At 42.1% G+C, this 12,494-nt stretch overlaps 1 protein-coding gene and 1 long non-coding RNA gene across 11 annotated transcripts in view; one reads left to right on the plus strand and one right to left on the minus strand.

Moving 5' to 3' along the window:
• The window catches only part of LOC130513627 (ribonuclease inhibitor-like), a 34,581-nt gene extending 30,215 nt beyond the window's left edge, over positions 1-4,366 (plus strand). For 7 of the 10 annotated variants that reach the window (XM_057012455.1, XM_057012461.1, XM_057012458.1 and 4 more), the window contains 5 exons: positions 438-611; positions 818-991; positions 2,428-2,601; positions 2,808-2,981; positions 3,512-4,366. In XM_057012455.1, coding sequence (XP_056868435.1) covers positions 438-611; positions 818-991; positions 2,428-2,601; positions 2,808-2,981; positions 3,512-3,692 — 877 coding nt within the window. In that variant the 3' untranslated portion in view covers positions 3,693-4,366. The remainder of the gene's footprint in view (positions 1-437; positions 612-817; positions 992-2,427; positions 2,602-2,807; positions 2,982-3,511) is intronic. The other 3 variants (XM_057012462.1, XM_057012463.1, XM_057012464.1) reach the window with 3 other exon arrangements.
• A 985-nt stretch (positions 4,367-5,351) lies between these two features.
• Positions 5,352-6,321, minus strand: LOC130513636 (uncharacterized). The gene is made up of 2 exons (XR_008946784.1): positions 5,922-6,321; positions 5,352-5,843 (listed from the first exon to the last, which is right to left on the minus strand). It is a non-coding gene; the product is annotated as an uncharacterized LOC130513636 (long non-coding RNA).
• Positions 6,322-12,494: the final 6,173 nt, after the last annotated feature.

Raw genomic sequence — 12,494 nt, forward strand, 5'->3', positions numbered from 1 at the left:
GGAGAACAAGTGACACCAGCTGCCAATCATTGTTGGAGAAATGTGCAGTCAGGGGAACTCTGCGTTCAGACTATAGCCACCCTTCCAGCATCCAGCAGTGTCTAAAACCTTTGATTTGGTTTCACCAGAGAGTGTAGGGATTGCAGGGTCACTGCAGCATCGCCCACAAGCTGTCAGGAGTGGGTCGCTTTGTCCCAACTCCTGACAAGAGTTGAGTGCTATTGAGAAATGTGGTCTCACAAACTTGGAAGGGATTTTGACCTACACACACTTTACATACGGTGTAGATCTTGTCCAACCGCCCTGAAAGATCCCAAAATACGAACATACGGCAGATAAGCCGGTGCAGGACCAGAGGTTTGTTGCTTGTAAGCTGTGTTTTACTCTGGTACATGTTGATTTTTATTTGTCTTCTCTCAAAATAATTGTTATTTTAGCCTAAGTCGCTGCAGTTTATCAGAGACCAGCTGTGATTCTGTGGCCTCGGCTCTGAAGTCCAACCTCTCCCATCTGAGGGTTCTGGACCTGAGCTACAACACGTTGCAGGATTCAGGAGTGAAGCAGCTCTGTTCTGGACTGGAGAGTCCAAACTGTAAACTGGAGAGGCTCAGGTCAGTCTTCATTTTTCTACCTATATACCAGCTGCTAAGATGGTGAAGTGAGGCTGTTCTCAACACTGCTGTGATGCACCACATTAAAGAAATTCCTTGTAATGTCGTGAATTCAGGTCTGACCCAACTAAGAACTAACGTAGGTTTAGTACTGACGCAGATAACATGCAGACCTGCACCGTATAACCTTATCCTGCATTTTTCAGATTAGAATACTGCAGGTTATCAGAGATCAGCTGGGGCTCTCTGGCCTCGGCGCTGTGGTCCAATCCCTCCCATCTCAGAGAACTGGACCTGAGTGGGAACCAGCTGCAGGATTCAGGAGTGAAGCTGCTCTGTGGTTTTCTCCACTTTCCAAACTGCCGACTGGAAACTCTGAGGTAAACACCATTCTCAAAAATGTCCATTATTCCATCCGAGGGTCCTCACACTTTCTGAGTGTGTGTGTTGTGCCCAGTTCCTTCAGGAGGGAGGGCCACACGGGGACCACTTATTCATGATAAATTGATCCAAGGACAATGAAAAAGCCGACAGATGGTAACCAAAATTAGACAAAACTAGGTGAGGGTGCCTGGTAGACACCAGCCAACGCGGAGGGAGATGGTGAGGGAGACAGGAAGTCATCTAAGACAGGTTGGCTGTTTCTGAAACCACCCCCTGTACCCTACATAGTGCACTCAATAGTGTGGACGCCATTTTGAAATAGAGTCCGAATTGTTAGTGAGCATCGCTGTACCCTATGTAGTGCACTCAATGTATCCCACAATGCACTGCAAAAAGTACAAGCGAGCACCCTAACTCGGAAAATGTATCCACCCTAGCCCCCAGCCGTAAAGGCTGATGGGATACATTTTTTAACGTAATTTCTACTGTGCGGTTTGATATATGAAATTTTTGGAAATAAGATTTTTTTTTTCAGTAGGGGTCCAATATGATCATCTTAAAATATTACAACATAAATGTGTAAAAACAAATCAATCATTCTTCACTGATCCCCCCCCTCACTTAAAATTGTTCTTCGGAATCGTCTGTTCCTCACCAGGCGACAGAATCTCAGTAAAAGAATATTTACAAAGATGAAAATTAGCTTTGATCCATTTTTTGATGAAAAATTGCTTTATTAAATGTTTTCACTACAGCAGAATATGACTTGAGAATGTTCCATCACGTCTTGGCTTGAAAATGTCAAGGGACACTAATTATTTTAGGTAATAAGTAATTATTATTGTATTATTATTGACATTAATATTTCATTTTATTAAATACATTTAATAATAGGGTAAAATATTTCATTTTCATAAAAATGACCGCTGAATGTATTTCTGATGGGTTAAAATAATTAAATGGACCCGGCCACTTTTCCAGCGACCGGTTCGTAATTATTATGCGACACCATGACGTCACTTTACGTGCGCCGTAAATGACGCCGTTGTCTGAATACTAACTTTAAATTGAGTGAGCTACGTAGTTCACTCAATCCATGTTCCCCATGTAGTGAGTAGTGAACAGGGAACGAGGGTGTGGAGTCGGAAACAGCCGTTGTGCCTTTAAAGATGAGCCACAGGTGAGATGGATCTCCATGATGAGATGGGAGGGAAAGAGGTGGGAGAACCTGGGAAGAGTGAGGGCCAGAACAATATATATTCTCCTTTGGAACAGTGCAAACCTGAGAGGTTGGAATTGTGGTAATTACATATTACTATCATTTTTGAACCTGTAACTAAATTAAATATTGACAGATCATGCCTTTGATTAACCTTTCAGATTAATACTGGTTTCACTTATAACCTTATAAAAGTTTCCCTTCTTTATTTAGATTAAAGAACTGCAGTTTATCAGAGATCAGCTGTGGCTCCCTGGCCTCGGCGCTGAGGTCCAATCCCTCCCATCTCAGAGAACTGGACCTGAGTCAGAACCAGCTGAAGGATTCAGGAGTGAAGCGGCTCTGTTCTGGACTGGAGAGTCCAAACTGTAAACTGGAGACGCTCAGGTCAGTCTTCATTTTTCTACCTATATACCAGCTGCTAAGATGGTGAAGTGAGGCTGCTCTCAACAGTGCTGTGATGCACCACATTAAAAAAATTCCTTGTAATATCGTGAATTCAGGTCTGACCCAACTAAGAACTAACGTAGGTTTAGTACTGACGCAGATAACATGCAGACCTGCACCGTATAACCTCATCCTGCATTTTTCAGATTGATTAACTGCAGCTTATCAGAGATCAGCTGTGGCTCTCTGGCCTCGGCGCTGAGGTCCAATCCCTCCCATCTCAGAGAACTGGAGCTGAGTGAGAACCGGCTGAAGGATTCAGGAGTGAAGCTGCTCTGTGGTTTTCTCCACTCTCCAAACTGCCGACTGGAAACTCTGAGGTAAACACCATTCTCAAAAATGTCCATTATTCCATCCGAGGGTCCTCACACTTTCTGAGTGTGTGTGTTGTGCCCAGTTCCTTCAGGAGGGAGGGCCACACGGGGACCACTTATTCATGATAAACTGATTTAAGGACAATGAAAAAGCCGACAGATGGTAACCAAAATTAGACAAAACTAGGTGAGGGTGCCTGGTAGACACCAGCCAACGAGGAGGGAGATGGTGAGGGAGACAGGAAGTCATCTAAGACAGGTTGTGCCTTTAAAGATGAGCCACAGGTGAGATGGATCTCCATGATGAGATGGGAGGGAAAGAGGTGGGAGAACCTGGGAAGAGTGAGGGCCAGAACAATATATATTCTCCTTTGGAACAGTGCAAACCTGAGAGGTTGGAATTGTGGTAATTACATATTACTATCATTTTTTAAGCTGTAACTAAATTAAATATTTACAGATCATGCCGTTGATTAACCTTTCAGATTAATACTGGTTTCACTTAAAACCTATAAAAGTTTCCCTTCTTTATTTAGATTAAGGAACTGCAGGTTATCAGAGATCAGCTGTGACTCTCTGGCCTCGGCGCTGAGGTCCAATCCCTCCCATCTCAGAGAACTGGACCTGAGACAGAACCAGCTGCAGGATTCAGGAGTGAAGCTGCTGTCTGATCTCGTAGAGAATCCACACTATGGGCTGGAGACATTGAGTCAGTAGCTGGTTGAAGCCAGTCAACTCCCGCTCATCTGCTGCATCACTCACTGACCACTGGTGAAGAGCATCTGTGGAAACATCTGCCGTCTACTCCGTCCATAGGTGAAAATTCAGTTTTTAAAAAGCGGTGGTTGACTTTCAGGAGATCAGTCGATGGTCGACAAAGCAGAAGCAGCTTCGCCTTGAAGTTAAATTAGTTCCTGGTATCACACAATGCATCTTTATAAAGTTCTAAATGGCTCCTTGGCCACTCTTATAAGCATGAAAACATTCTCTTAATTGTCTCTTCAAATGTCTGTATTATACGTTACTATTTTACATCATGCCTTCAGAATCTTTAGGGTTTAGTATTTACTGTCTCTGTGACATGGAGCATTGGAATATTTCAGCTGCAGCCAGCAAAAACCCATCAGAATGACGGCTATCGGTGGGAACCGCAGGTCATTTGACTTTAGTCAATCTGTTCAATGTTATATGATTTATTGCAATCTAATAAAAACAAATAATAAATGTGGGAAATAGGAAATAAAAAGAAGCAAAATGACCAAATAAAACTCCCATCAATACTGTAAATTTAAAGATGTCAAGAATGGAATATCAGCTTAAATGCAATCAAACATAAAGTGAAAAGGCCTCCTTTAAGTTTACTGCAAAAATAAACACAAAATCCAGAGCGACACGCGCCAAAAACGTCTCATTCTCTCTTCTGTCTCCACTCATTCTTTTATATTCTCTTAAGATAATGGGGACAGGGTCGTGTGATAACAAAACAACCTAATTGGGGACTATATTTTTGTTGCAAGAACTTTGGCTCTTCAGAAGTTTCTATGTTGGCTTCCACAGATTGTGCATCCACTAAAAACTCAGTGTTTTTGAGGAACTACCAGGAGTGGCTGGAGTGGAGCCCAATGACGCTATAGCTACATATAGCTACATATAGATCACCGTTATCCTCAACCCAAAAGACCACCAGTTGGCGCAGCAATACTAAAGATAGGAGGTTGTTGTCGTTGCGCAGACGCGGAGTGATATCACGCACAAACGTGCCCTATGTTCTATATACCGTATGTTCGCGACCAAGGGCGCACCGTATTAAAAGGTGCAGCCTCAGTTACGGGTGCTATTTCTGTATTTAACACATACATCAGGCGCTCCGGATTATAGGGCGCGGGCATGGTAAAACATACCGGTACGATAGCTTAAAACATGCATGCTAGCGTGTATTTACCATTTTGCAAAAGCCGACAAGTCACAACAATGTTTCCAAAATTAAAATTTTCGTATTTTTCGTATTTTGTTATTAAGACCCAGAGGGCTGAAGCAGGACCGCTGTTAAAAATGTATCAGTCCGCGCTTCCAGTTCTGGTGCAACGTCCAGTTCTAGATGTATGAATCCGCGTATTGACGTTTCAACGTCCCATCAGTAAAGGGAGAGATTTGGATATAGTCCCCCTGAGGTGGTGTTTTTAGAGCAGTTCTTAACAACTTTCTCTTTGCCTGATTAGAGGTCCAAACATTATTTCACTTCCCTATAAAATACTCTTTCAATTTGCTGTTCAAGATCAGATACCACCAATAATTCATCCTCTAAAGTTTCACAATTTCTTATTCTCTCAGGCTGTTTTTAAACCTTTGGCAACATAAAATAAAGTACTCAACTGGTATTATGTCAGGCTGGTTTACATCCCATTAAAGAAGCCAGCAGAAATAAAGCACAACAGTTACACAGACTACGCACAATAATATAGAGGATATAAAAAACAGTGTTGAGATGGGTTTGTGTCACTTTAGTAAAATCAAAGCATTTTTCTTTATGTGCCAGCAATGAACACAATCTAAGAAGTCTTTGACACTAAACATATGGAGCTCCTATAGAACAAACTAAAGATTTGTTGTTATTAAGATAAAGAAATGCAACATTTCCCCCAGAGAAACGATGGCGATGGAAAAAGCCCTGGCTGTGTGTGTGCATCACAGCAGGCGTGGGTTCTCCTCTCTGGAGTCATGCGGGTCTCCTTTGAAGGGCAGATGAGGAGGTTGGTTACAGATTCCCCTCAGAAAGATGATTACGGTGCCAAAGGTCATCACCGGGGTAACCAGGAAGAGGCAGAGTCGGTCTACTGTACGAGCGATGCCGCTCCAGTTATCCTTCTCCTGTCAGGACAGACATTTACGCCACTTTTGATCTTTTTAAATCAGACTTTGGGTTGAGGACTCTGTTTTGCCTCTGACCTCATTGTAGTCGTTCTTGTTGCGCATGTGTTTAATGATGTAGTGGCTCCATCCACAGCCGGCTTGATCTCTGCGTACAGCTGATCGCTCGCTCCTCCCTCTTCTTGTGGTTTCACAGCTACACACAGACACCAAAGCTCAGAACTCAAATGAAGCTACTGATGCTTCTATATCTCATGTGTTTAAATGTTTCTGGAAACGTACTGGCAGCGTGTGTGACTCGGGTCACCAGTCCGTGTCTCCCAGACTGTTTCTCAAACATCAGCTCACTGCGGGACTTCACACTGTAGTACTCCTCAGCCGAGGCCATGTAGCCCACTGAGCTGGATTGCCGTGGTAACGCTCCATCCCAGTACGGCTCTGCCTCAGCAGGGCGGGACATGCGCAAGATGCGGGGTAATCGCTGAGGAAGAGCTGGCAGAAAAAGAAAACAGGATTTGGAACACTGATAGTGATGTGTGTATGTCTGTGTGTTATAGTGGAAAAACCACATGTTCATATATCCTCTTTCATATGTTATTAAGTCACAGGTTCATATATCCTCTTTCATATGTTATTAAGTCACATGTTCATATATCCTCTTTCATATGTTATTAAGTCACATGTTCATATATCCTCTTTCATATGTTATTAAGTCATATGTCCTCTTTCATATTTATTAAGTCATATGTTCATATATCCTCTATATTCTCGTTCATATGTTATTAAGTCACATGTTCATATATCCTCTTTCATATGTTATTAAGTCATTTGTTCATATATCCTCTTTCATATGTTCTTCAGTCACATGTTCATATATCCTCTTTCATATGTTATAAAGTCATTTGTTCATATATCCTCTTTCATATGTTATTAAGTCATATGTTCATATATCCTTTATATTCTCGTTCATATGTTATTAAGTCACATGTTCATATATCCTGATGTTCATCTGTTCAACAAAGGGACAACAGGACGTGTGTGTCTTACCTGTTTGGTCCACTCAGACATGACGTGCGTGCTCGGCGTCCTGAAGTGGAGTTGAGGACGACCACACAGTTCAGCACCACCACCGTCACCACCACCATGATGAACATCAAATATCAGTGTTTCATATGTGTTTAGATTCTATAAAATCTTGACTCAGCTCAGTTTAAAACATCATGTCACAGTTTGTCTGCGTTTCAAACAACAATGAAAAATCCTGCCCGTGCATGCGTGAATTTGAGCGTGCAGTTCTGCCAGTCAAAGGGGAAATATTTGACGCTGATGGAGCAGGATGACCTGAAGATGGTGGGTGGTAACCAGAAGCAGAAGTATAAATAACTGGACAAGTGATACTTGTTCATTGTTATGACTATTTGATCATGTTAAAGGGGTTGAAACCATATTTTGAAAGATAAAGGCGGTGTTTGATTAGAAACTCTTTCTGAACTCTGGTGCTCTGAAACATCTCCGCTTCCATTTTCAGCTGTTTTTATTCTCAATAACATCAAATCATCCATCCATCCAAATCGTTGTCCTGTTGGACCACCAAAGGACAAACACTTTCCATTTAGCACAGACAAAAAAAAACCAAATCCTGTTTAGCAATAAAGCTCGGCTCCATTCTCGGGTTTGTAGGTGTAGCATGAAGTCAGGCCCACTGCTGCTTTCTGCAGCTTTAGGAGAACAAGAATAGATTTTATCAGCAGACTGTGAGAATAAACAAGTGGAGTTTGTTCCTGATTGTAGCAGGAACCTCTGCGCACGTAAAGCTAACACAACCAGCAGGATCAAATTAGACACACAACAGACAGCAGATGGGGCCAAAGAGTAAAGATGCTTTTTGTAAAAATAAATAAATAAAATAATTAATAATAAAAGATACAGCTGAGGCTGAAAGTGTCTGAAATAGTCTAATCGTTTGATTATTTCTCCCTCTTCACATTAAACAAGACTTTAAAATTCCTCTTCTGTGATTAAGAAGCTCACCCATTTTCCGCATGTCAAGCTTTGCCTCCGTCCTGAGGTTCAACCATAAACTATTCTAAAAACGGAATAATTAAAATAGGAAAAGAATAATAATCTTAGAATAAGCAAGGGATTGCGAAGTACACAGTCACAGATTCTCAATTTAATTTTTATGCTTATTTTTGTGAATATATTTTAGATTTGATATTTTTTTTAAATTTGAAACTTTACTGTGTTTCCTTATGTGTTTATCTGCTTTGTGTTATGTGACTGAGGATTGAAACATTTTTACATGTATTTTTGAGCATAACTTAAATTACATTTGTGTAATGCTAATAGTTTAATATCATACAGTGTAAATATTTGCATGAGGAAGTTTATGTAATGACAGAAACTACATTTTGGGTATAAATAAAATTGATGAGTCCTTATATTTTCTGTTAAGTTTAAATGTATTTGTTATTTTACTCTTTATTTGCATATTTGAATGAAACTTTAACGCAGAGTTGTCTGCTCCTTTGTTTACTTCCGGTTACTGTCGCTAATTTCCGGTCTCGTGAGCTCACTCTCGCTAGCTTGTCACTGACGGTGGTTGTCAGCGCAGCATCAGCGAGTCTCCAGCCCGGACGCGGCTCCTTGCGTCCACAGAGGCTCCGTCTGTCTCCTACTGACTTGTATCTCTACATTTTGTCGTCGCTGCTGGTTGTCAAACGTTTGCTGGAACTTCTGGCGCTCAGCTGCCGGCGACGGCAACTATATCTGTTTTAAAGAAGCGGAGGAGACCGCGGAGGAGGTTCCGAGGATGAACCCTCAGTGCGCCCGCTGTGGGAAGATCGTCTACCCGACAGAGAAAGTGAGCTGCCTGGACAAGGTGAGCTGGATGACCCGGAGAAGCGTCCTTTTAGTCCGTTTTAGCGAGGATGACAGAAACGGGAACCTTTGGGCAGGTCCTGTGAAGTTGGACACGTCGGTGATTGAGAAGTGGAAGGAAAACGACCCTTAAATAGCTTTTTAGGACTTAAATGGCAGATATCACAGAAAAAGAGCTCATCAATAACTGTAAATGAGCCAGACTTGCTGGTCAAACCAGGCTTTTGTAGGAAATCTGGCCTTGTTTTTTAAATGCATTTCTTTAAACTATTTTATTGGGGTCAGAAAAGGTACATTTTTACCTGGTAAAATCCAGTCAAAAGAGCACTAAAAGCATGAATAAACTGAATCATGTAGATTCTAATGACATAAGCTGGAGCTCCTACAGTTACAGCCCATAATGAGACTGCAACTGTTTCTGTGAAAGTGAACTTTTATACAGTTTACATTCTGCAGATTTCTGTCAAATTTCAATGCAAACATTCAGGTTAATCGATATAATAGAAATCTGTTACACATCATGGATCAGTCAGTAATCTTGGACAACAGCAACGTTTAATCCTGGATCACTGCTCGATATATTTAAATGAACAAAGACGGCTGATACTGATTTAAGACAGAATTTGTGCATTTTGATGATCACATTCATCGGATTTTTAACCACTGATGTAAACATACTGATTCATTTCAATGATTTCTTTTGACTCCCATTTATTTGGCTGTTTGGATATCATATTTACTTGTGTGTGTGTGTGTGTGGTGTGTGTGTGTGTGTGTGTGTGTGTGTTCTATAGAACTGGCATAAAGGATGTTTCCACTGTGAAGTCTGTAAAATGACCCTGAACATGAAGAACTACAAAGGCTACGACAAGAAGCCGTACTGCAACGCGTGAGTGCTGCTCGTTTACGCTCTGTGACGCCTCCTGAACTTCTGATCTCCGACTTGCTCGTTTCTCCTGCAGTAGAAATGTTGTTTTCTGTGTTTCTGCCCTGTTTGCTACACAGGTGTGAATCTTATTTACTGTTAGAGGCCTTGAGAAATATAAAAGCAGCACTGATGCATGTTGTAGAACATTTTAACAGTTTAACTCATTTAGATATCCAAATTAAACATTTATTTTAATAAATAATCAAAGACTTGCTGTAATCAAAGACTTGCTGTAAAAACTCTAATATCTGTATTTTGCCATTGCACCCTAAAAAAAGGAAAAGTTACTAATTGACAATGACAAACAGGGAAAAAATGTCTCTTTCTCTCTGCATCTGTGTGCAAACTGACGTCTAAACATGAATTCAGATCTTGGTGGAATATTTTCCAAGCGCTTAGATTGTTGTTGTAAAGATTGTGTGATTACGTAATGCATCTGCCCACATAACACAGATTACTCAGATCTTAATGTGCCAGAGAGAACTAATCATCATTTCAGGACTCCTGGACAGAACATCATTCATGGTTCTGTTGTGAAGACGAAATAATCCGGTAAATTCAGTACGTGGCTTTTGGACCCAACCATCTTTACTCTTTACAGCTTGGATCTACCGGAACGTCTGCAGCACCTCTGGAATCGTTACAAGCAGCTAAATGTGCTGAGTGGCGACAGAAATACTCACATCTCACCGTCAATCAATCAATCAATCAATCAATCAAACTTTGTTTATGTTGCAATCAAGATGGTCTGTAGGTGCTGTACAGAATCCCAAGGCCTGACCCCCAGGGCAGGGAGGGAGGAGGAGGGGGAGGGCAGGCAGACGTAAATCATGCAATACGTTTACAACAAGCTGTCAGTGTAATAGCTGAGCGGGTCAGTGGGGTCAGAGGTCAGCGATACCTGTCGATGGATACAGAGCGGTCGTCAACCAAAGGCATCGGTCAAGTGTGAAAACACTGTAGCACATCTGTAGCACATCTGTAAGCATCTGTGCACGAGTGGATCTGCGCTGGTGTCAAAAGACTGAGCGGCTGTCTGACCCGTAACTCCCGATTATTCTCTGTTTTAACCTTCGCAGTAAAATACTCCAGTGTTTCACCTGCCTGGTATGAGCTCGTGCACACATTGAGTTTATTCTACCGATACAGAGGAATCGCAGCCTGGATCCGTTTATACTGGATCCCCGGAGCTCTGGAGGACCCTCATGCAGTCGGAGTAGATGGCCACAGGAGCGACCTGCCCTCATGACGGGGGTGTCAAAAACAACTTAGAAGGAAAACATGGATGCAATGAAACCACTGGAAGTGCAGCGAGTGAGGACAGATCAGAATGGAGCGCGTGCAACCCCCCACACACCCAAAATTAAAGGAAGGATTCGAGGATGAGCATCATCATAAGAGGAGAAACAGGATGGAGGGAGGAGGGCTGTACTGGAGGCCCACTGAGGGGTTCACGCATGAACGAGCAAATAGAAAGATGGAGGACAGTGAGGACAGATGACTGGAGAAGGCATCCCGGTGTGAGAAGGACCGTGTCCATAAACAGCCCTCTGTTGTTGTTTTTATTCATCATGTGGGTGAGGAACGCTGGTAGCTCTCATCCATTCCTCTCCTTCTCTTTTTACTCTTTTCTGCTTATCTCTTTCCTTCTTTCTTATTGCATTTTATTGCCTATTTTAATTTGTTGACCCTTTGGTTGCTGCTTTTCAACCTTCTTTGGGATTATCTCCCTCCTGGAAAACAATACTTCCACATTTTTTTTGTGCAGCACTTCGCAAAAACCAAAAACGAACCCAAAGTGCTTCAGAAAAGACAACATTTACCCCACAGTGGAGGAACACAGGACTCTGCTATGGTGGCGGACAATTAAATGCTCAGATAAATGGAGAGGTGCCATGTCGTTAAAGGCTTTAAGACAAACCTCTAGAGTTTAAAATGAGTTCTGAAATGACCTGGATGTTTGTGGAGTGATGACAACACAGGGGTTCACATGTGCTGACGTCTAGAGGTGTTTGGTAGAAACCGAGCAGCAGCGTCTGGACAGGTGAGAGAGGGAGGATGTTCAGAGCGTTGCAGTAGTCCAACGGTGAACTCATGAAGGACTCGGGTCCTGCCTGTCTCCGAACAGCTTGAGTTCTGGCCCGTAGACGCAGCTGTAGAGGCTCATCTTGAGAGCAGAGCTAATCTGCTTATCAAATTTTAAACATTGTCAAATGTTACTCAAGATTTCTAACCTCCGGTTTTAGAAAGAACGCCAGAGGTGGACGGGTGCTGTGATTCTTCAAACATGGCATCAGTCATGATAAGCAGAAGTGTGAGAGATTCATCTGCATGGAGACATGTTTTAGTTTTATTCTGTCACTCTGAAGCTTGATGCTGATTAAAAAATGAGTTATATAACAATCTAAAAAAACTACAATCAATGACCTGATCAGGCTGTAGAGTTACCTCAAATGACCAAGGTGTGTGTGCGCGCGTGTGTGTGTGCGTTATAAACAGAACTGATGGTGAAATGATGGAAAAATGGAACCAGAAAACCATTATAGGTTTTCTGTGTGACTGCTGCTGTATTTAGGTATTTCTACTCAATTAAAAGAGGAAAAAAGTCCGTATTTGGCCTCACGCTAGCAAGTATAGCCCTAATATTAGCACTCTCCAACCTCCCTCCTGTGTTTATTTAAGGCGTATAACTGTAACCGTCTGTCTTCAGACATTACCCCAAGACTTCATTCACCATTGTGGCCGACACGCCAGAGAATCTGAGACTGAGGCAGCAGAGCGAGCTGCAGAGCCAGGTTTGTCCTCACTGTGTCATAACGTTTCATATCTCTACCCATCTGGAA

This window comes from Takifugu flavidus, chromosome 17, assembly GCF_003711565.1.
Source record: "Takifugu flavidus isolate HTHZ2018 chromosome 17, ASM371156v2, whole genome shotgun sequence".
In the NCBI taxonomy this organism is placed as follows: Eukaryota; Metazoa; Chordata; class Actinopteri; order Tetraodontiformes; family Tetraodontidae; genus Takifugu; species Takifugu flavidus.